The 23,985-nt window shown below is 48.4% G+C and overlaps 2 protein-coding genes and 1 long non-coding RNA gene across 13 annotated transcripts in view; 2 read left to right on the plus strand and 1 right to left on the minus strand.

Moving 5' to 3' along the window:
* Positions 1 to 235: 235 nt before the first annotated feature.
* R3HDML (R3H domain containing like) lies at positions 236 to 15,875 on the plus strand. Its single transcript, XM_005569076.5, has 5 exons — positions 236 to 630; positions 4,434 to 4,552; positions 6,619 to 6,751; positions 9,245 to 9,360; positions 15,610 to 15,875. The coding sequence occupies exons 1-5, from the start codon at positions 370 to 372 to the stop codon at positions 15,734 to 15,736; spliced, it is 756 nt and encodes a 251-aa protein (XP_005569133.3). The 5' UTR covers positions 236 to 369; the 3' UTR covers positions 15,737 to 15,875.
* On the minus strand, positions 1,777 to 23,524 carry LOC101866126 (uncharacterized). Of its 11 annotated transcripts, XR_012419411.1 has the most exons (7): positions 23,251 to 23,524; positions 22,224 to 22,317; positions 21,058 to 21,225; positions 18,600 to 18,663; positions 16,904 to 16,986; positions 12,390 to 12,496; positions 11,702 to 11,838 (listed from the first exon to the last, which is right to left on the minus strand). It is a non-coding gene; the product is annotated as an uncharacterized lncRNA (long non-coding RNA). The 11 variants fall into 11 exon arrangements; XR_010578677.2 differs by lacking the exon at positions 23,251 to 23,524 and having other exon boundaries at positions 22,224 to 23,233; XR_012419414.1 differs by lacking the exons at positions 11,702 to 11,838; positions 12,390 to 12,496; positions 23,251 to 23,524 and adding an exon at positions 1,777 to 2,273 and having other exon boundaries at positions 22,224 to 23,233.
* The window catches only part of HNF4A (hepatocyte nuclear factor 4 alpha), a 75,884-nt gene continuing 72,948 nt past the window's right edge, over positions 21,050 to 23,985 (plus strand). Inside the window, exon 1 of the mRNA XM_005569075.5 lies at positions 21,050 to 21,204. Within this exon, the coding sequence (XP_005569132.1) occupies positions 21,156 to 21,204 (49 nt within the window). The 5' untranslated portion in view covers positions 21,050 to 21,155. The remainder of the gene's footprint in view (positions 21,205 to 23,985) is intronic.

Consider the following 23,985-nt stretch of genomic DNA (forward strand, 5'->3'; position numbering starts at 1 on the left):
TGGAAAGGAAGGGGTGCTGGGCATCTGGACCAGAGCTGCATCCAGAGGTCTTTGCCAGGTTCCCAGGAGGCAGCATCCTCTGGGTTAGCACTGCTGGAGAACGCTCAGGGTCTGGTGCTCCCGTATCTCTCTACCTTTCTATTTCTCATTCTTTTTTCTCTGTAACTCTTTTTTTCCGTCCCCTTTTTGTTCTCTCTTTTTTCTCTGCCTCTTTCATTCTCTGCCATTGGGTTTTCTCTGTGTCTCATTCTGAATTCCTAAATTGCAGCAAAGCGGGGACAAACCTACCCTGCTTCGTGCCTACCCCTTCCAGGCAGTTGGCTCTGATTGCACGAGGCAGACAGACCTGTGACCCCTCCCCATCCAGCTATGCCCCTGCTGCCTAGCACCGTGGGCCTGGCAGGCCTGCTCTTCTGGGCTGGCCAGGCAGTGAACGCCTTGATGATGCCTAATGCTACCCCGGCCCCAGCCCAGCCCGAGAGCACAGCTGTGCGGCTCCCGAGTGGCCTGGGGGTGCCCAGGTACCGCCGGAGGCGCCACATCTCTGTGAGAGACATGAATGCCTTACTGGATTATCACAACCACATCCGGGCCAGCGTGTACCCACCTGCTGCCAACATGGAATACATGGTGAGTCCCCGTGCCCACCTCCCCACTCCCTGCAGTGCCCCTTCTGGCAAATGCAGCCAACTCATCTTGGCCTAGAATGACTGGCTTTTAAGAGCTGGACCACTTGCCTGCCTGGCCCCACTAGCCAGTATCTGGGTGTCGACCTGTGGAAAGGGCAGGAGTTAATCTGCCCATTTTACAGATGAGGAAACTAAGGAAGTTACACAGCTCTTCCCGTGAGTCAGGGGCATGGGACTACGATGTAAGGGACGCCTTTGTGCACCAGGCACTGTACGTGAGTATCATCTCCATTTTCCAGAGGAAGAAACTGAGACTCAGAGAATTAATTTGCCCAAGGTCACCCAGCCAGGATTTCAAACCAGGCCTGCCTGCTGCCACCTGGCATCACCACAACTGTTAACCATCGCAATCCCCTACCCAAGAATTTTGGCTCCCCACACTGGGGACCTGCACGGGGGTGTGTGGCTGGTGCTTTCCATGCTATTGTCTCTTTGCCCTAAGGGTTTGACTGACACACCACACCATCCTCCACAAGCCGCTGAAGGCAGGCTTGGAGCAGTGGGGACAGGTACTGGGGAATCTCAGGCTGAGGAAAACCAGCAGCTGACCAGCAGAGGAAGCTGGGATGTCTCCCCTCAAAGAGGCAGGGCTGGTGGCTCTCACTCCAGCCCCCAAGAAGTCAGAGGAGGGCACCAACTTCTTTCTTACAGCTCCTCCCCCAGGGCCATTGTCCAAAATCAGCCTAGAGGGATGGGTTTCCAGCCCACCCAGAGATGTCTTTAGGGAGTTTGCCAGTCTGCCCCCTGAAAGACCAACACATGCCACTCGATAGCCTGAAAACTTAACTTTTTCATCGTATCCATTGACTTATCCTTGGAGTACACTTGGAACCAGGCACCGTGCTAAGCCTTATGGACACTGCTGGGAACAGAATGGGCAAGGCTCCTTCCTTCATGGAGCTGACACTTTAGTGGGAATAAGAAAACAAGCATCAACAACAAGATATTAATATATATAAGGTAACGTGAGGTGGCAATACGGTGTTGGGAGGGGTGGGGGGAATAGGAGCTGGGACGGCAGGCAGCTAGAACACAGGGGAGTCATTGACTTGTTCATTCATTTGTTAGCACCTAGAACGCCCTCCACTTTTCAAACAAATGGCACATTTATTGAGCACCTGTTGTGTGTGTGTGGCACCTGCCCCAACAGCTGTTTAATGACTGCAGGTGTCATGGAGCAGAAAGGGTTAGATGTTTCACCAGGGACTCCAGGGAGGGCATGAACATGTAGGTTTCATGTTTAGCCTGCTCCTCCCCTCAGTTTACCCCAATGCAGCATGAGGGAAGCATTCCTCAGCTCTCCCTAAAAGACTAGGCCAGACGGCTGGGTGCGGTGGCTCACGCCAGTAATCCCAGCACTTTGGGAGGCCGAGGCGGGTGGATCACCTGAGGTCATGAGTTCCAGACCAGCCTGGCCAACATGGTGAAACCCAGTCTCTACTAAAAATACAAAAATTAGCTGGGTGTGGTGATGGGCGCCTGTAATCCCAAGCTACTTGAGAGGTGGAGGCAGGAGAATCGCTTGAACCTGGGAGGCGGTGGTTGCAGCGAGCCGAGATCCTGCCAGCCTGGGTGAAACTCTATCTAAAAAAAAAAAAAAAAAAAGGATTGGGCCAGACAACCCTGGGAAGGTACCTGGACCCCTCTTTGGATGCCTCATTTCTCCCTCCCTAGCTGACTTCTACTCACAGAACAGGTTGTCCAACTCAACAGCCTTTGTCCCAGCAGCCCTTCTCTCACTGCCCCAAGAAAGTTTGGCTCCCATTTCTCATTCTCACACCGACCAGGACTATAATGATCAGCGACTTGTTGAAGGCCTTGTTGCCTTGCTACCCTGAGTCCTCAGTGCCTAGAGATGTTGTTTGATATTTGATGAATGAACAAATCCTATCTCAGAGAATCCCAGGAAGTCAGAGCTGGAAGGGAACTCGTATTTTATTGACATATTTTCCGGTTATAAAACTTGGGGAGTTCATACATTGGAAGGTTATAAAACTGTTGAGGATGAGGAGGGCATTCACCATGTACTGATGGGGAATAATCCCTAAGATGAAAGAGCAAGGTGCAGAATAGAATGCTGCCATTTGCATGTGTGTGTGTGTGTGTGTGTGTGTGTGTGTCTATATATAGAGAGCTGCTTGTACAGGTACAGAATATATACCTGTATACAGAGGACACAAGAAGCAGTGGTGACTGCCTCTTGGGATGGCATGCAGGGTGGTGGGGTTGGGGGACAAGTATAGGAGAGAGATGAGACTTTCTACTGTTCCTCCTTGGATATCTATTTTTTTTGTTGTTGTTGACACAGAATCTTGCTGTTGCCCAAGCTGGAGTGCAGGGGCACGATCTCAGCTCACTGCAACCTCTGCCTCCTGGGTTCAAGCAATTCTTGAGCCTCAGCCTCCCAACTAGCTGGGACCACTGACACACGCCACCACGCCTAACTAATTTTTGTATTTTTTTTTTTTAAGACAAAGTTTCACTCTTGTTGCCCAGGCTGCAGTACAATGGTACGGTCTCAGCTCACTGCAACCTCCGTCTCCCAGGTTCAAGTGATTCTCCTGCCTCAGCCTCCCAAGTAGCTGGGATTATAGGTGCCCACCACCACACCCGGCTAATTTTTATATTTTTAGTAGAGACAGGGTTTCACTATGTTGGCCAGGCTGGTCTTGAACGCCTGACCTCAGGTGATCCGCCTACCTCGGCCTCCCAAAGTGCTGGGATTACAGGTGTGAGCCACCATGCCTGGCCTAATTTTTGTATTTTTAGTAGAGAGGGAGTTTCTCCATGTTGGCCAGGATGGTCTCGAACTCCTGATCGCAAGTGATCTGCCTGCCTCAGCCTCCCAAAAGTGCTGAGATTACAGGCGTGAGCCATCATGCCCAGATGGATATCTTACATATTAAAATTATGCATATTTTCACAATTTAAAAAAGTCTTTGAATTAAACATTTTTAATGTTAAAATAAACACATTTAGAAGATACTGCAAGGCCGGGTGCAATCCACCTGCTTCAGCCTCTCGAAGTGCCCTGTAATCCCAGCACTTTGGGAGGCTGAGGCAGGTGAATTGTTTGAGGCCAGGAGTTGGAGACCAGCCTGGGCAACATGGCAAAACCCTGTGTCTACAAAAATTAGCCAGGTGTGGTGGCACGCGCCTGCAGTCCCAGCTACTCAGGAGGCTGAGGTGGGAGGATGGCTTGAACCAGAAGGCAGAGGTTGCAGTGAGCTGAGATGGCGCCACTGCACTCCAGCTTGGGTGACAGAGTGAGATCCTGTCTCAAAAAAGAAAAGAAAAGAAAAGAAAAAAAGAAAGAAAGAAAGAAAGAAAGAAAGAAAGAAAGAAAGAAAGAAAGAAAGAAAGAAAGAAAGAAAGAAAGAAAGAAAGAAAAAGAAAATACTATAAATACAATTTAAGAATTAGTGATTTTCTCATCCTTCTGGGTTCAGTCACTTCCAGGGACTGCTGAGAACTCCTGTATGAACACCCTCGACCCTGCTCAGAGCAGAGCCCAAGCTCAGAGTCAAGAGATCTGGGTGTGGACCCCAGCTCTGGTATGGACTCATGGTTGCCCTTCAAGTCATCAGCAAGCTGAGCCTCAGTCTTCTACTTTGTCACGGGGGTTTGTTGTAGGGTTCCAGGGAGATGGGGGAGAACCGGCACCAGGTAAATGTGCATCTCTGGACACGGTTGTGATGATGGTGGCTATTCCCCTGGAGAATTTCATTGCCTTTCTTTCCCCAGGTCTGGGACAAGCGGCTGGCCAGGGCTGCCGAGGCCTGGGCCACCCAGTGCATCTGGGCACATGGGCCTTCACAGCTGATGAGATACGTGGGCCAGAACCTCTCCATCCATTCTGGCCAGTGAGTGACCCTCTGCCCTTCCTTCACTCAGTCATTCAACAAACGCTCACTGAACACTTACTCTGTACCAGGTGCTGCACTTGACACTGGGATACAGTGGTGAGCAAGGCAGACAAGCTCTCCACCTGCACGAAGCCTGCATTCTAGTTAGGAGGGGCAGGCAAAACCCTAACAAAGTTGTGTATACATTGAATTGAGGCAAGTCTTGTTTTGAGAACAAACAAGTGCACAGATCGTCATGGAAAGTGAGGAGGGATTGGAAGACTCAGAAAATAGGATAAGGGGGCCGGGCACAGTGGCTCACACCTCTAATCCCAGCACGTTGGGAGACTGAGGTGGGCAGATCACTTCAGGTCAGTAGTTCAAGACCAGTCTGGCCAGCATGGTGAAACCCCACCTCTACTGAACATGCAAAAATTAGCCCAGCATGGTGGCGCATGCCTGTAATCCCAGCTACTCGGGAGGCTGAGGCAGGAGAATCACTTGAACCCGGGAGGTGGAGGTTGCAGTGAGCTGAGATTGCACCACTGCACTCCAGCCTGAGTGACAGAGTGAGACTGTGTCTCAAAAATAATAATAAATCAATAAAGTAAAATAAAAATAAGGGGATAAAATAAAATAAAGGTAAGTCTGAGAATGGCAAGCCCACCCTTCTGGCCTGACTTTCTCACCGCCATTCTAACTCCCAAGTCAGACTCTGGGGATCTTCTGATCTGGGTGGCCTTGGGAAGTTATTTCCACTTTCTAAACTTCTAAACCTTGCTGTCCCTGTTTCTAAAACAAAGGTGTTAGCCTAGCTTAGTTCCTTCCAGACTTGTGGATTTCACAGGCCTATAAAACTGCAAAAAGACGTCTGTGAAACTGCTACAAGATGGTCAGATTTTTATTTTGCCAAATAAGGACGTTAGAAAAACAACTACCTTCCCATCTTTGCCATTCTGCCATCACCCTGGGGATAGTGGGAAAGAATTAAGACCAGTCTTTTCAAGTGAGCTCAGTGGAAATTCAAGGCCCTGTTTGCATTTTTTTCATGTCCTTGACTGGTCACGACCAGCACCAGCCTCTGAGAGCCGTGAATGGTCACTCAGAGCCCTACAGAGCAGACGTCAGGTGATGCCTCCATTTCACTTCTCCTCTCTCCTGCCAGTGAACTCTCCCTGCCAGACTCCACCCCTACCCATGGCCATCATTTGACAGGCTCACAGAGAGAAAGAAAGCGGTGTTAGAGACGAAGCTGTGCTGTCATAAATTACGGATGTGCATTCTTCCAGATTTTCTCCCTCACTAGTCATTTATGTATATTTTTATGTATTTGTGCCTCTGTCAAATATGTGTGATAGAAAAAGCCCTCAAAGGCCAGGGGCGGTGGCTCATGCCTGTAACCCCAGCACTTTGGGAGGCCGAAGCGAGCGGATCACCTGCGGTCAGGAGTTCGAGACCAGCCTGGCCAACATGGTGAAACCCCATCTGTACTAAAAATACAAGAATTAGCCAGGCGTGGTGGTGCACACCTGCAGTCCCAGCTACTTGGGAGGCTGAGGCACAAGAATTGCTTGAACCCAGAAGGCAGAGGTTGTAGGGAGCTGAGATCACACCACTGCACTCCAGCCTGGGCAACAGAGCGAGACTCCGTCTCAAAAAAAAAAAAAAGAAAAGGCCCTCAGGTCTCCCCAGATGGCTTTTCAGACTGCAGAGGGTATCTCAGGGTGTCACACCAGTATCTGCCTTCTCCTCACATCTCAGAGGCCTAGGAGATGGTCCAAGGAGCCCTTCCTTCCCTAAAATGCAAGCTCCCCCATCTGAGATGCACCTCCTGCCTGGCCCTCCGTATGACAGTAACACATATGCTTTGTTGAGGACTTACCACGTGCTAGGTACAGGGAAGCACTTCACAAGGGTTCAGAACATGCCCGTGAGGCAGGGGCCACCGCCCTCCTGCTCCCAGATAGGAAACTGAGATGAAGGAAAGGAGGCAAAGTGACTCACCCAAGGTCACCAGCAAGTTGGCGGCCGAGCCACTTTTCCATCCTCTCACCCAGCTTCTTCTGTGCCCCCCGCCTCCCCAGGTACCGGTCCGTGGTGGATCTCATGAAGTCCTGGTCTGAGGAGAAGCGGCATTACTTGTTTCCCGCCCCGAGGGACTGTAACCCACACTGCCCCTGGCACTGCGATGGCCCCACCTGCTCCCACTATACCCAGGTACTCCTCCGTCAGGGCTGGGGGCCCTGGGATAACACATCCTGCTGCCTTAGAAGAAAAGGAATGTGTGGAGCAGATATGAGAATGCAAACAAAGACCTTTATGAGCTTCTTTTCACCAAAGAAGCGTATTCCTGGAAAGTTGTGTGCACACTGAACTGAGGCGAATCATTTTTGTTTTTTGTTTGTTTGTTTGTTTTTTGAGACAGAGTCTCACTCTGTTGCTGAGGCTGGGGTGTAGTGGTGAGAGCTCGGCTCACTGCAACCTCCACTTCCTAGGTTCAAGCGAAACTCCGTCCCCACCCCCAAAATTAAAATAGTTATATATATAAAGAAAGAAAACGACTGGGTGCAGTGGCTCACGCTTATAATCCCAGTAACTTGAGAGGCTGAGATGGCAGGATTTCCTGAATGCAGGAGTTTGAGACCAGCCTAGGCAACACAGCAAGACCTCATTTCTAAAAACCTTTTTAAAAATGGTGAGGCTTGGCCAGGCGACGTGGCTCATGCCTGTAATCCCAGCACTTTGGGAGGCCAAGGGGGTGGATCACGAGGTCAGGAGATCGAGACCATCCTGGCTAACACGGTGAAACTCCATCTCTACTGAAAATACAAACAATTAGCCAGGCGTGGTGGCATGTGCCTGTAATCTCAGCTACTTGGGAGGCTGAGGCAGGATAATCACTTGAACCCAGGAGGCAGAGGTTGCAGTGAGCCAGGATCACACTACTGCACTCCAGCCTGGCCAACAGAGCGAGACTCTGTCTCAAAAAAAAAAAAAAAAATAGGCTTGATGGTGCACACCTTTAGTCCAAACTACTTGGGAAGCTGAGACAGGAGGATCGCTTGAACCCAGGAGGTTGAGGTTGCGGTGAGCTATGATCCTATCACTGCAATCCAGCCTGGGTGACAGTGAGAGCCACCTCTCTAAAAATAATAATTTAAAAAGGAAATGAATAGAAGAATATAGAAAATATATTGGCTGTCCGGGTGTGGTGGCTGACACCTGCAATCACAGCACTTTGGGAGGACGAGGTGGGCAGATCACCTGAGGTCAGGAGTTGAAGACCAGCCTGGCCAACATGATGAAACCCCATCTCTACTAAAAATCCAAAAAATTAACTAGGTGTGCTGGTGGGCACCTATAATCCCAGCTACTCGGGAGGCTGAGGCAGGAGAATCACTTGAAGCCAGGAGGCAGAGTTTGCAGTGAGCCACTGCACTCCAGCCTGGGCAACAGAGCAAGATCTTTCTCAAAAAAAAAAAAAAAAAGAAAAAGAAAAAGAAAAGAAAAAGAAAGAAAATATGTTGGCTAATAAAAAAAGAACAAAATCATGTATTTTTGCAGGAACATGGATGGAGCTGGAGGCCATTATCCTTAACAAACTAATGCAGGAACAGAAAACCAAATACCACATGTTCTCATTTATAAGTAGGAGCTAAATGATGAGAACACATGGACACGGGAGGGGGGAACAACACACACTGGGGCCTGTCAGAGGGTGGAGGGCAGGAGGAGAGAAAGCATCAGAAAAGATAACTAACGAGCACTAGGCCTAATTCCTGGTGATGAAACAATCTTTACAAACCCCGGTCACAAGAGTTTACCTATGTAACAAACTGAACATGTCCCCCTGAACTTAAAACAAAAGGTAAACAATCCAAAAAAGAAAAAAAAAAAGAAACCCAGATACTTTATTTCAAATTATTAAAAACATTAGAGGGCTGGGTGCAGTGGCCCGCACCTGTAATCCCAGTACTTTGGGAGGCTGAGGCGAGTGGTTCTCCTGAGGTCAGGAGTTCGAGACCAGCCTGGACAACATGGCAAAACCCCATCTCTACTATAAATACAAAAAATTAGCTGGGCATGGTGGTGCACACCTGTAGCCCCAGCTACTTGGGAGGCTGAGGCAGGAGAATCACTTGAACCTGGGAGGCAGAGGTTGCAGTGAGCCAAGATATCACCACTGCACTCCAGCCTGGGTGACCGCGAGACTGTCTCCAAATAAATAAATAAATAAATAAATAAATAAAAGCATTAGTGACTGTCAGAAAAAAGAAAATATATTGGCTAGTCTGAAGGTAGTGTGTTCTCTCAATTGATTGTTTACAGTCAGTTACAGATCCAACTCCCTTCTCACAGCTGCCCTTGACTGAGTTCAGTATGAAATGAAAGAAAACATATCACACATGATAACATGACAAGGCTAGTGATTCATAAAATTCTTGTTCAAATTGTGTGTATATATGTGTCTATTTGTACACCTGTAACAATATAAAAATTATTCCCTACTGTTGTAGTAAAAAGAAAAAAAAAATAAGATTGAGAAACATTATGTTACAATACAAATGCCTCCGTTTCCTCCCCCAACACCTTGGAACAGGCAGACTGTCTCTCCCAGGAAGACGTCACCCAATGCAACTGTACAACCCCAGGGAGCCCAGGTCCCACTGAGCCCTTCTCATAGCCTCCACTGTCTCTGTCCTTCATCAGATGGTGTGGGCATCCTCCAATCGGCTGGGCTGCGCCATCCACACCTGTAGCAGCATCAGCGTCTGGGGCAACACCTGGCATCGGGCGGCTTACCTGGTCTGCAACTACGCCATTAAGTAAGTGCCCGCATCTAAGGCAAAGGGGGCCCTGGGGCAGGAGGGTGGGTCCTGAGAAGTCAAAGAAAGATACAGTCCCGGCCGGGCGCGGTGGCTCAAGCCTGTAATCCCAGCACTTTGGGAGGCCGAGACGGATGGATCACGAGGTCAGGAGATCGAGACCATCCTGGCTAACACAGTGAAACCCCGTCTCTACTAAAAAAATACAAAAAACTAGCCGGGCGAGGTGGCGGGCGCTTGTAGTCCCAGCTACTCGGGAGGCTGAGGCAGGAGAATGGCGTGAACCCGGGAGGCGGAGCTTGCAGTGAGCTGAGATCCAGCCACTGCACTCCAGCCTGGGCGACAGAGCGAGACTCCGTCTCAAAAAAAAAAAAAGATACAGTCCCTATCCCTTCTTCATTCTAAGTGCCCTCAATACCATATAATTTGGGTAGTTTTTTTATTAAGGCCGAGCACGGTGGTTCATGCCTGAAATCCCAGCACTTTGGGAAGCCAAGGTGGGCAGATCCCTTGAGCCCAGGAGTTCAAGATCAGCCTGGGGAACACGGCAAGACCCTGTCTCTTAAAAAAAAATTAGCTGAGTGTTGTGGTGCTCATCTGTAGTCCCAGCTACTGGGGGAGGAGTGAGACAGGAGGGTCACATGGGGGTAGAGGCTGCAGTGAGCCATCATCATGCTACTGTACTCCAGTCTATGCAAGAGTTAGAAACTGTGTAAGAGTGAGAAACTGTCTCCAAAAAAATAAAAGTCAATTAATAGTCCTTCCTTCCTTCCTTCCTTCATTCCTTCCTTCCTTTCTCTTTCTTTCTTTAGAGGCCTTGCTCTGTTGGCCAGGCTGGAGTGCAGTGGCGTGATCTCAGCTCGCTGCAGCCTCCACTTCCCAGGTTCAAGCAATTCTCCTGCCTCAGCCTCCTGAGTAGCTGGGATTACAGGCGTCTGCCACCATGCCCAGCTAATTGTTGTATTTTTACTAGAGACAGGGTTTCACCATGTTGGCCAGACTGGTCTCAAACTCCTAACCTCAGGTGATCTGCCTGCATTGGCCTCCCAAAGTGCTGGGATTACATGAGTGAGCCACTGCGCCCAGCCTATTTTCCCTTCTCTTTTTGAGACAAGGTCTCACTCTGTCACCCAGGCTGGAGGACAGTGGCACAGTCACAGCTCACTACAGCCTCGACTGGCTGGACTCAAGTAACCCTCCTCACTTCAGCCTCTCAAGTAGCTGGGACTATAGGTGCAGGCCACCATGCCTGGCTAATTTTTTTGTTTTTTGTAGAGACAGGGGTCTTACTATGTTGCCCAGGCTGGTCTTGAACTCCTAGGCTCAAGCAGTCCTCCTGTCAAGGTCTCCCAAAGTGCTGGGATTACAGGCATAAGCCACCCTGCCCAGCCCAATAATCCTTTTCCTTTACCCAAGTTTGAGAATCACGGAGAGAGACAGGACTGACACAGGTGGAAAGATGGTGTTGCTGAAGTCAGTAGTGGAGAATGTGGTTTAGATCTGCCGATACGCCAGCCAAGTAGGCTTACAAATATCTCACTACTGAATTAGACCTACACATCCAGTGGCAGGTAACACTGGACAGCCAAAGGCCCCTTCTTACAAGTACAGGGCCAGCACTCTAAGCTTACGACAAAGAAAAATACAGCCAAGAACACATGCTCCCTGCAGGGAGGCAGATCCCAAAGAAAAGGAAGGAGGAATGAGTGTGCTTAGCTCCTCCAGTTTGCTGGGTGGGAGAGAGTTTAGGAGATGCCTTCATACAAGCCTCTTGGAAACAGGGAGCAAGCGTAATGAAACTTGCAGACATCACAGATTCTCAAAGAAAAACAAGAACAGGCCAGGTGCGGTGTCTTACGCCTGCAATCCCAGCACTTTGGGAGGCCGAGGTGGGTGAGTCACTTCAGGTTAGGAATTTGAGACCAGCCTGGCCAACATAGCGAAACCTCGTGTCTACCAAAAATACCAAAATTAGCCGAGCATGGTGGCGCGTGCCTGTAATCCCAGCTACTTGGGAGGCTGAGGCAGGAGAATTGCTCGAGCCTCAGAAGTGGAGATTGCAGTGAGCTAAGATCACACCACTGCACTCCAGCCTGTGCAACAGAGAAAGACTCCGTGTGTCAAACAACAACAACAACAACAAAAACGAGAACAAATTATTTATTTATTTATTTATTTATTTATTTATTTATTTATTTATTTTGAGATGGAGTCTTGCTCTGTCACCCGGGTTGGAGTGCAGTGGCGCGATCTTGGCTCACTGCAAGCTCCACCTCCCGAGTTCATGCCATTCTCCTGCCTCAGCCTCCCAAGTAGCTGGGACTACAGGTGCCCACCACCACACCTGGCTGATTTTTTGTATTTTTAGTAGAGACGAGGTTTCACTGTCTTAGCCAGGATGGTCTCCATCTTCTGACCTTGTGATCCGCCAGCCTTGGCCTCCCAAAGTGCTGGGATTACAGGCGTGAGCCACCACGCCTGGTAAAACAAGAACAAATTTTAAGTAAACATGATATTTAGAATTCCTTTTTTTCTTTTCTTTTCTTTTTTTTTTTTTTTTTCTGAGACAAGGTCTTGCTCTGTTGCCCAGGCTGGAATGCAATAACCAGATCATAGCTCACTGCAGCCTCAAACTCCTGGGTTCAAGCAATCCTCCCACCTCACCCTCCTGAGTAGCTGGGAGTACAGGCATGCATCACCACACCTGGCTAATTTTTAACATTTTTGTAGAGATGGTGGTCTCATTATGTTGCCTAGGCTGGTCTTGAACTCCTGGCCTCAAGCAATCTCCCTACTTGGCTTCCCAAAGTGCTGGGATTATAGGTGTGAGCCACCCACCGTGCCTGTCCCAGAATTCCAAAATTACGCAATAACCACATTTTACTGTCACATAGCCTTTGATCATTTGCAAACTACTTTCACATTATCTCACTGAAGACATGAAAAAGGAAAAAGGGGGGAACACTAGTAAAACATTATTTCTTTTTACAAATTAAGAAATTGAGGCTCAGGGAAGTTGAGTAATTTACCAAATGTCACAAAACCAATAAGTAGTAGAGCTGGTTCAAAAGAATCAGTTTTTGATTTCAAATTCCTTCTATTGCATTATTCTGATGTTCTTGAAGTCATTAGTAGCCTGAAAAAAATTATCAAAATAAGATACTTGTTGTTTGTTAGATATGGCATCTATTGACAAAGTGTCACATTACAGCCCAGCTTTATCAGACGCAGAAGAATACAAAACCAAATTCCATTACAAATAGCTTCTAATATATATATATATATATATATATATATATATTTTTTTTTTTTTTTTTTTTTTTTTTACAGTGGCGAGGCCACAGCTCACTGCGGCTTCGACCTCCCAGGCTCAAGTTTTCTAGTTTGTTTGTTGACATATCAAATGTTTGAAGCATTGAGTGTTATTAGTATAGTTGTTAAGATTTTTAGCCTCTGGGGCCAAGACTGGCAGGGTTCAAATTTGTGTTCTTACTTAACTTCTCCATTCCTGTTTCTTCATCTGCAAAATGGGAATAAAATAATATCCAGTCTTGGAACTGAGTGAGATAACCCAGGTAATACCCCCAGGCTGATAATAAATGGGGAATAAGACTGATTCCTATTGTTATTACAATAGACCTAGGCTTGATTCCCCTCTGCAATGCATGTACGAAGCATTTGAATACATCATTTTATCTCAGGCCTCGGCCTTCCCCTTCCCTTCTTTCCTTCCCCTTTCCTTTTCCCTTTCCCATTTCCCCTTTCTCCTTTCTCCTTTCCTTTGCTTTCTTTTCTTCTGTCTGGCCCTGTCACCCAGGCTGGAGTGCAGTGGCAGAATCTCAGCTCTGCTACCCCCACCTTCCCAGTTCAAGCAATCCTCACACCTCAACCTCCCCTGCGGTTGGGACTACAGGTGTTCACAACCATGCTTGGCTATGTTTTGTTTTCTGTTTTTGTTTTTTGTAGAGACGGGGTCTTGCCATGTTGCCCAGGCTAGTCTGGAACTCCTGGGCTCAAGCGATCTGCCCACCTCAGTCTCCCAACGTGCTGGGACTACAGGCATGAGCCACCAAGCCCAGCCCCTTTGGGGGTTAATACTACCTGGCTCACAGAATTTAAGGATTAAAATATAATGTGAGGCCGGGCATGGTGGCTCACGCCTGTAATCCCAGCACTTTGGGAGGCCAAGGCAAGTGGATCACCTGAGGTCAGTGACCAGCCTGATCAACATGGTGAAACCCCATCTCTACTAAAAGTACAAAAATTAGCCAGGCATGGTGGTGCGTGCCTGTAGTTCCAGCTACTCGGGAGGCTGAGGCAGGAGAATCGCCTGAACCCGGGAGGCGGAGGCTGCAGTGACCCGAGATCATGCCACTGCACTCTAGCCTGGATGACAATGCAAGACTCTGTCTCAAATTAAAATAAAATAAAATAAGCCTCTGTGGTGCCTTGCCCATAGTACCTGCTAAATAAATGGTGGCCATGACTAGAACTAAGTTATAAACTCTTGGGCGTGGGAAAGCCACCGTTTTCATTTTTTTTTTTTTTTTTTTTTTTGAGACGGAGTCTCCCTCTGTCGTCCAGGCTGGAGTGCAGTGGCGCGATCTCCGCTCACTGCAAGCTCCGCCTCCCGGGTTCACGCCATTCTCCTGCCTCAGCCTCCCGAGTAGCTGGGACTACAGGCACCTGCCACCACACCTGGCTGATTTTTTTTTTTGTATTTTTAGTAGAGACGGGGTTTCACCGTGTTAGGCAGGATGGTCTCGATCTCCTGACCTCGTGATCTGCCCGCCTCGGCCTCCCAAAGTGCTGGGATTACAGGCATAAGCCACCGCGCCCGGCTGACCGTTTTCATTTCTATATCCTTCTACTACAGCGATTGCAACCCTTTGTTTTTTTAAGCAGAACTTTTTTCTAAGTGGTTAAATTAAACAAAAAAAGAACTCCATGTCATCCCAGGTGTCACCACCCCCACTCTCCCTGCCCCCAAACTTCTGAGAGCACCTTTTGAAAACTGAACTGAATAGCAGCCGGCACAAATTCTGATGTTCAATAGGTGCTCCGGAAGTGTTTGTTGAATGACTAAATGACCGAATGAGTCCTGTTAGGAAACCAGCAGTGAGTGTTTTTCTGAGCACTTCAGCTGATTTCACTCACGGTCACTCAACAATCACGTTTGGAGAAAAAAGATTCTATTTCTGCTCAAAGGTGTGTTCATTTAAGGTGTGAGAAAACAAGGCATTAGGGCTTGGCAAAGATAATGAATGTCTCAGGCCCGTGGTGAGATTATCAGGCAGCCACAAGCAAGGGCCAGAGGAACAATTTTAGGCTCTGAAAGGAGAAAGAGGGAGAAAAAGACTGAGCATGGTGGCTCACGCCTGTAATCCTAACACTTTGGGAGACCAAGGTGGGCAGATCACTTGAGGTCAGGAGTTCGAGACCAGCCTGGCCATATGGTGAAACCCCGTCTCTACTAAAAATACAAAAATTAGCCAGGTGTGGTAGCACGTGCCTATAATCCCAGCTACTCAGGAGGCTGAGGCATGAGAATCGCTTGAACCCAGGAGGTGGAGGCTGCAGTGAGCTGAGATCACGCCACTGCAATCCAGACTGGGTGTCAGAGTGGGACTCCCTCTCAAAACAAAACAAAGAAAAAGAATAAGAAAATCAACCCTTACAGGGGAGGCACTAATTGGTAAGGCACTAATTGGCCAGGCACAGTGCTAGGTGCATACATACATGTGATCTTTGCTGAATCCCTTAGAAAGAGGAGGTCTTCTCTTGGTTTACAAGAGAAACCAAGGTTTACAGGTTGGGCACAGTGGCTCATGCCTGTAATCTCAGCACTTTGGGAGGCTGAGGCAGGAGGACTGCTTGAGTCCAGAAGTTCCAGACCAGCCTGAGCAGTATAGTGAGACCCCCATCTCTGCAAATAATTAAAAAATTAGCTGGGCATGGTGGCATGTGCCTGTAGTCTTAGCTACTCAGAAGACTGAGTTGAGAGGATTGCTTGAGCCCAGGACGTCAAGGCTGCAGTGAGCTATGGGTGACAGCAACACCCTGTCTCAAAAACAAAAAACAAAACAAAAATTAAAAAAAAAAAAGGAAAGAAAAAAAGAAACCAAGGCTTGCAGATGTGACTTGCCCCAGGTCCCGGGGCTGGTCAGTGGCAGCGCTGAGATCTGGACATCTGTGTGAAGGTTGCTCACCTAATGCTCCTCTGTCTCCCTGGGACCTTTTCTCTTCCAGGGGCAACTGGATTGGCGAGGCCCCGTACAAGATGGGAAGGCCGTGCTCCGCCTGTCCCCCCAGTTACCAAGGTAGCTGCAATAGCAACATGTGCTTCAATGGGCTGAAATCCAACAAGCTCCCGTGATTCTGAATTTTCCCTGGGCTTTGGTGTGCCGCCAGCTGGGCCTGACCCTCCATGTCCTGCCCTCAAAAAACTGGGTGGAGAAATAATTTCTTCTTCAAAGGAGATAAGTTAGAATTACTCCCTATTTAATTTTCCCTCCTAGATTCCCTTTCTTAAATGTCCAACATGGGTCAAAAGAAGATGACCTCCTTGCCTGCCTTCTTTCCTAGTTGCATCTTTCTTTTTGTGGGCCTCCGGGAAAGACTCCTGCATCTTTCATTAATTCAGTTCTCAGAGAACCAAGGCTGGAAGGCATAGAACTGGCACCTTAGGACCAGGCATAATGGCTCACACCTATAATCCCAGCATTTTGGGAGGCTGAGGTGGGAGAATCACTTGAGTCCTGGAGTTGGAGAACAGCCTGGAAAGCATGGCAATACCCCATCTCTATTTAAAAACAAACAAACAAACAAAAAACCTGGCACCTCAGTTTTGTAACTCTCAGGCTTTGCCAAACCCAAATGACTTTGTCCATCCAATGAAAGGAATTCCACCAGGTGTGGCTGTTCACACCTGTAATCCCAGCATTTTGGGAGGCTGAGGTGGGTGGATCACCTGAGGTCAACAGTTTGAGACCAGCCTGGCCAACATGGTGAAACTCCATCTCTACTAAAAAGACAACAATTAGCCAGGAGTGGTGGCTCTCGCCTATAATCCCAGCTACTCGGGAGGCTGAAGCAGGAGAATCGCTTGAACCTGGGAGGCGGAGGTTGCAGTGAGCAGAGACCGAGCCACTGCACTGCAGCCTGGGGACACAGCGAGACTCTGTCTAAAAAAAGGAAGGAAGGAAGGAAGGAAGGAAGGAAGGAAGGAAGGAAGGAAGGAAGGAAGGAGGGAGGGAGGGAGGGAAGGAAGGAGGGAGGGAGGGAAGGAAGGAAGGAAGGAAGGAAGGAAACCTGCTTTCATTCATTCCATAACAGTCAACCAGTTTCTGGGCAGCCTTTGAGGACTTGTGATTCCCTCCCTGAGTCGGGCGCATTTCAGATCCATGATTTCAAAAAACATTGAAATTGGCTTGTGGACATCCCCCACCCCCACCCCCACTGCATGGTATTGGAGCCACCACAGAGTCTAGGCCCCCCTTTTTACAGATGGGTACACTGAGGCTCAGAGCAGGGTGTAACTTACCCAGAGCTGCACAGCTTATCTTTGATGGCCAAGGTGGGAGCTCAGTCTCTGACGGCCCCTTCCCACTTCCTCGGCTCTCAGAACTGAGAAGTGAAAACCAAAGATGGCCTGAGGGGACTCTCTCTGGGCCTTTTTTTCTCTTTCCGTCTCTGCCTCGGTCTCTCTCTTTTGTCTACTGTCCGTTCTATCCCTGCCTGTTTTTGTTTCTGTCTGTGTCTCTGATTCTTTTTCTTCCATATCATCTTACTCTCATTCCAATAAACCATTTCTCCTCTCCCCGCCATCCCACCCAGGGATCATAGCACACAAAAGTCCTTTTGTCTCCAGAGATAGTAAAATCTCCTCCCTCAGACCTTGCCCTGCAGCTGGGGCCCACTCCCTGCCTGTCTGGAGAGCTCCTCCTTTGAAGACCTGGGATGGAAAACAGGCCCTTTTCCGTGGAGTCCCTACATTGTCCTGGATGGAATGAGTTTTCTCATCCTGTGCATGTCACCCCCTCCCATCCCACCCCCCAATAAAGTCTTTTGAGATCCCGTGTAGTGGCTCTTTCTGGTCCCCCCTTCTCTCAGCTCCCAAGAGGGTCAAAAGACAAGGAATGGGAACTGGGTGGGGGAAGATGGGTGAGAGGAAAACCAGCTCAACTGGAAGACCAGGGGAAGGAACTAACAGCGCTTTGGGCCCTGCTCTGCGGAAGGCTAGATCAATGCACAAGTGCATGCACATACACTATTGCTCCATTTTACAGATGAGATAAATGAGGCGTGGAGTGAGTACTAATTTCTAAATGCTGGAAATGAGTGAAATAAGAGAATTAAGAGGTCAGGCGTCGTGGCTCATGCCTGTAATCCCAGCATTTTGGGAGGCCAAGGCGGTCAGATAGTTGAGGCCAGGAGTTCGAGGCCAGGAGTTCGAGACCAGTCTGGGCAACACAGTGAAACCCTGTCTCTACTAAAATTACAAAAATTAGCCAAGCATGGTGGGGCACGCCTGTAATCCCAGCTACTCAGGAGGCTGAGACACCAGAATTGCTTGAACACAGGAAGTGGTGGTTGCAGTGAGCCAAGACTGCACCACTGCACCCCAGCCTGGGTGACAGAGCAAGTCTGTGTCTCAAAAAAAAAAAAAAAAGAGAGAGAGAATTAAGGACACTGTTGTGAGTTCATTATTCTTAGACTATATCTTTCCTACTTTATTTTTTGGAATGGGCTCCTGAAGGCAGTATCAGAAATGGAAAACCCAAGAGATCACATGGAATTCCCACCTTACAGTGGCACTTTTTGCTTGTCTCTTCCCTGGCAGGGTGGCTCACACCTGTAATCCCAGCACTTTGGGAGGCTGAGGAAGGTGGATCACCTGAAGTCAGGAGTTCCAGACCAGCCTGACCAACATGGTGAAACCCCGTCTTTACTAAAAATACAAAATTAGCTGGGCGTGGTGGTGCGCACCTGTAATCTCAGCTACTTGGGAGGCTGAGGCAGGAGAATCGCTTGAACCCAGGAGGCAGAGGTTAAAGTGAGCTGAGATTGTGCCATTGTACTCCAGTCTGGGCAACAAGACAACAAAACTCTGTCTCAAAAAAAAAAAAAAAGAACAGATTCAATGAAGCTTCTTGAGCCTGTTTTTGTATCTGTAAAATGGGAATATTGACTGGGACAATTCAATGACATTAAGAACATACAATGCTGACAAAACTAACCAGTTCATAAATGCCAGTGGTTGTCATTCTCATTATCCTGGTGCTCAATAAGGCGATGTGAGACCTGTTGAAACAGCATGGACTTTGGGGTCAGATGATGCTGAATTCTAGTTCTGTGTCAGCTCCTTCCTAGTTATGTGACCCCATGATGCCACTTCAGGGGGTTACATACACTTAAATCTCTAGAACATTTTGGGAAATTGACATAGGGTTAGCAAACTTCCCCCACCCCCATATAAAAATATTAATACTTTTTTTTTTTTTTTTTTTTGAGATGGAGTCTGGCTCTGTCACCCAGGCTGGAGTGCAGTAGCACAATTTCGGCTCACTGCAACATTTGCCTCCTGGGTTCAAGCGATTCTCCTGCTTCAGGCTCCCAAGTAGCTGGGATTACAGGGGCTCACCACCACGCCCAGCTAATTTTTGTATTTTTAGTAGAGATGGGGTTACACCATGTTGGCCAGGCTGGTCTCGAACTCCTGACCTCAAGTGATCCACCTGCCTCGGCCTCCCAAAGTGCTGGGATTACAGGCATGAGCCACTGCGCCCAACCAAGAATATTAATACTTTTTAAAAAAAAAAATCGAACATACATTTATTTATTTATTTATTTATTTATTTATTTATTTATTTATTTATTTTGAGATGGAGTCTCGCTCTGTCGCCCAGGCTGGAGTGCAGTGGCGCGATCTTGGCTCACTGCGACCTCTGTCTCCCAGGTTCAAGCGATCCTCCTGCCTCAGCCTTCCGTGTGCCACTATGCCCGGCTAATTTTTTTATTTTTAGTAGAGACCAAGTTTCACCATGTTGGTCAGGCTGGCCTCAAACTCCTGACCTCGTGATCTGCCCGCCTCGGCCTTCTAAAATGCTGGGATTACAGGCATGAGCCACCACGCCCAGCCCCAAAATCTAACGTTTGTTATCACTGTTGTTTTACAAAAGAAAGGGCATTTTAGTGCAACCCATGTCCATCCATAGTGGCTGAAGGTCCCTCTCAAGTGGTTGATAAAGCTGAAAAAAGAGACTATGAGGAGAAAATAGGAATGTATCAATTAGCTATTTTAGAGGCAGGGCAAACTATGAGCTAGGTATTTCTATAAGGAAATGAAATAATTTTCCAAAAAACATACAGCAAGGAAACAGTAGAGCTGGAGTTTTCTGATTTTTCTGAGTCCAGAATTTGTTTCACTGTTCTCATTTCAGTTCTCTCTAACAGGATGAATGACCTTGATTTCAGAATCCCCAAGCAGGTGGTGAGATCCAAAATTGAGACAAAAGAAATGGGGCTGTTCCAAAAAAAAAACCTAGGTGGTAGGTGTCTAACATGTAAGGGAGCTAAAACAGGGTGTGCAGGTTTCAGCAGCAGGTTGAATTTAGAATGGGGAAGGAGACCAGAGGAGGCACCAGACAGGATGACTTTGTCCCATTGGCCTGGAGGCAGACCCATGTTTCTCCACCCCTCATATCACCCTCCAGTTTGTAACAGTATCTTTGAATGACGATCTGATTAAGGTCGGTCTCCTCCATTAGTCCACAAGTTTTGGGGGTACATCTACTTTGCTCATTTCCATATCACCAGAATCTAGCACAAGGCCTGGCACATAGTAGGTGCTCAATAAATATGTTAGATGAAAGCAAGATAACACCTCTATGTACTAGCGGTGACACTCCAGGCATGCAATTTCTGTCCTTCAGTCTCTTCATCTCAAGGTTTAATTTAGGCCGGGCGCGGTGGCTCAAGCCTGTAATCCCAGCACTTTGGGAGGCCGAGACGGGCGGATCACGACGTCAGGAGATCGAGACCATCCTGGCTAACACGGTGAAACCCCGTCTCTACTAAAAAATACAAAAAACTAGCCGGGCGAGGTGGCGGGCGCCTGTAGTCCCAGCTACTCGGGAGGCTGAGGCAGGAGAATGGTCTAAACCCGGGAGGCGGGGCTTGCAGTGAGCTGAGATCCGGCCACTGCACCCCAGCCTGGGCGACAGAGCAAGACTCTGTCTCAAAAAAAAAAAAAAAAAAAAAAGGTTTAATTTAAATGTGATAACGCCTGTATGCAGCTCCCAGCATCCAGTAGGCACTCACTAAACACAGTTCTCCACCTGCCCCTCCCTCGGTTATCCCACTACTTCCTGCATGGTGACACACCCATAGTTTGGAGCCATAAAACCCAACCCAGGTTGGACTCTCACCTCTCCAGCCCCTTCTGCTCAGGCCCTGTCCTCAAACTGGGGGGCTGATGCCCCCATACACCTGGCTCTGGGTTCCCCTAACCCCAGAGTGCAGGACTGGGACCCGAGTGGACCTCAGGTCTGGCCAGGTCGCCATTGCCATGGAGACAGCAACAGTCCCCAGTGGCAGGTTCCCTAAGTGACTGGTTACTCTTTAACGTATCCACCCACCTTGGGTGATTAGAAGAATCAATAAGATAACCGGGTGGTGGCAGCTGGCCGCACTCACCGCCTTCCTGGTGGACTGGCTCCTGGTGGCTCTGCTGCTGCTGTGAGCGGGCCCCTGCTCCTCCATGCCCCCGGGTCTCCGGCTGGGTGGGCTTGGCCATGGTCAGTGTGAACGCGCCCCTCGGGGCTCCAGTGGAGAGTTCTTATGGTAAGTGGGGCTGGGGGGAGACTGGACAGGGCGGGGCTGCGGTCAGCTTTGGGAGGCCGTGGGACACCTCCCCGTGTGTTTCTTACGGGCCCAAAGCCCCTCCTAGAACTCCACTGGAAGGGCAGGAAGCCCCATGGAGGCAACGTGACTGCTTCCCTAAGCTCTCAAGCCGGGGCATGGCCTGTTTGGTGCGAGAAGTGCTGGGAGGGGCCCAGAAGCCCTGAGGCAGGAGCTTGGCTCATTTTGTCTGTCCAGAGGCCTTCCTGGGAATGCATCTCGGTGGTCTTTTCAAAACCCCACAGAGGGTGGGGCTTGGAAGCACCGTCCTGCTTCGCTGCGGGGCAAATTGAGGTCCACCGGGAGAGCCTTGCTGGGCCTAGGTCACGTTGCTGGTGCATTGTCAAGCTGGGCGTGGGACCTGGGCGCCTGGGTCCCTCCGCACCTCCTTTGGCTCTGGATAATGGGAAGGAGGTAGAAAGCGCCGCGCAGCGTGGAGCGCTGGAAAATGGGAATATCTTGTGCGGACGCGTGAAACTCAGATGCAGGGCAAGAAAGCGTGTGTTACTGGGAGTGAAAGGCTCAGGCTCACTCCTTAGGGTGAGCCCCACATTGGAAGTAACCCAATGTCCCTCAGCAGAGGGAAGACAGGTAAATAAAGCTTGAGGCGTCTTTACAATGGAATGCTATCCCATTGTTCAAGGAAAAAACGCATATCTGTGTGTGACAAGGAAGAACCTCTCAGTTACATTAAGTGAAAACGGTACACTGAAGAACTGTATAGTTGCTGATAGTGAAACGGATATAGATGTATACATGTACATACACGTCATAGATGTATATATGTACACACGCGTATACATGTACATTCCACGCATATAAAATTCATGGAATGACACGATGAAATTGTTGACAGGTTTGTTTCTGAGGAAGGAAATTCAAGAGAATCTTTTATCTTTTGGGGACGCATTTTGGATTTTTAAAAGTTGGGTGCATTTTATAAACCTGTTCAAATCACACACCCGCACAGAACTTGGCCTCTGGAATCCAGTAGACTTCGGGTCTAGTTGTGACTCTGTCGCACGACTCAACATTCATGTGCCTCTTGCTTTCTTTCTGAAGTGGAGACAGGATTAGGAGGTATCTTAAGATCACGGTGGATGCCGTGGGGAGCAAGGGTGATACCACGCGCGTTGCAAAGATGTAATCAACATTTATGTCATCATTTGCTGAAGACAGAGGGCCAGTGAATGACAGAATCAGGGCCTGATCTCCTGACTCTAGTCAGGCAGAATCTGCTTTGACCCCCATCAAACAGGAATATGTGATGCACTGGAAATGGCAGAGGCTGAAGAAACCAGCAGCCTGGGAACCCATCCCACATACCAGCTGTGTGACCTTGGGCAAGACACTTCCCCTCTCTGAACCTATTTCCTCATCTGTAAAATGAAGATAACAACAGGACCTATCTCCCAGAGGGTGGGGAGATTAGAGGAGATAGCATAACTAAAGGGTGAGGCCACCCTTAATCCACAGTTTTAAGACCTAGAGTAAAGATGCCAATGGATGACTTGGTTGAACCTGTGGCTAGAGGAAGACATTGTCTCTCAAAGGGGCCAGACAGCTTCTGGAGAAGGACAGCCCAGGTCATAAGGCTAAGCTAGGGGTGAACAGAAGGCCCCACAGTGTCTCTTAAAGGATGATACAATAATATAACCTGACAGCCTTTCACTGTCTCCCAAGTTTCTGCACCTTGTAGGGTGTCCTCATCTCTCTTCATCTCTGCCCCTGTGTCGTACTCATTATATAGCAAGCATTCAGCAGTTATTAGAATGGTTGCATGTATCGATGGGTAGGTGGGTGAATGGATGGATGAATGGGTTAGTGGATATTCTACTATTATCTCTCAGACAGCTGTTTCATTTTCCAAACAGCCGTCTGAGATAAATAATATTGTAATCTCCAAGGACAGAAGAGAAAACTAAGGTTCAAGATTAAAACACACACACACACACACACACACACACACAAAATATCATGACTCGAGACCTGACACAATCCAACTGTTGCTGGCCCTCTGCTCTAGGCCACAGATATGGCTGGATAGAGAAAGGAGAACTCCAATGACCTTGCAGCACATCCATAAAAAATGAGCACTTTTGTCCTGGGGCAGTGGAACATTCGCTGCAGTGTATATGTAACTGTGTGTATGTGTGTGAGAGTGGCTGAAAGACCCTGATTTGATATTTTTGATAAAATACATCTGGGTTAGCATCCTAGCATCCTAGATCCACCTTTCTTAAAAAAAAAAGAAAAAAAAAAAGCTGTGTGGTCTTATGAGTCAAATCATTACCCCTCTCTGAGCCTCGCATGCTTTATCTGTAAAATGAGCTAGTGAAGTCTGCCGGGAGGCTCCAGAAAAAAAAAAAAAAGAAAGAAAAGAAAGAAAAAAGAAAAATTCACTTTCTGAGAAAAGAAACAAGTGCTCCGAGGAAACAAACCCCTCTCCCAGGCCAGGCGCAGTGGCTCACGCCTGTAATCCCAGCACTTTGGGAGGCTGAGGCAGGCAGATAACTTGAGGTTAGAAGTTTGAGACCAGCCTGGCCAACATGGCAAAACCCCGTCTCTACTAAAAATACAAAAATTAGCCAGGCATGATGGCACGCGCCTGTAATTCGAGCTACTCGGGAGGCTGAGGCATGAGACTCACTTGAACCTGGGAGGTGGAGTTTGCATTGAGCCAAGATCATGCCACTGCCATTGCCACTCCAGCTTGGGCAAGAG

Source organism: Macaca fascicularis, chromosome 10 (assembly GCF_037993035.2).
Source record: "Macaca fascicularis isolate 582-1 chromosome 10, T2T-MFA8v1.1".
In the NCBI taxonomy this organism is placed as follows: domain Eukaryota; kingdom Metazoa; phylum Chordata; class Mammalia; order Primates; family Cercopithecidae; genus Macaca; species Macaca fascicularis.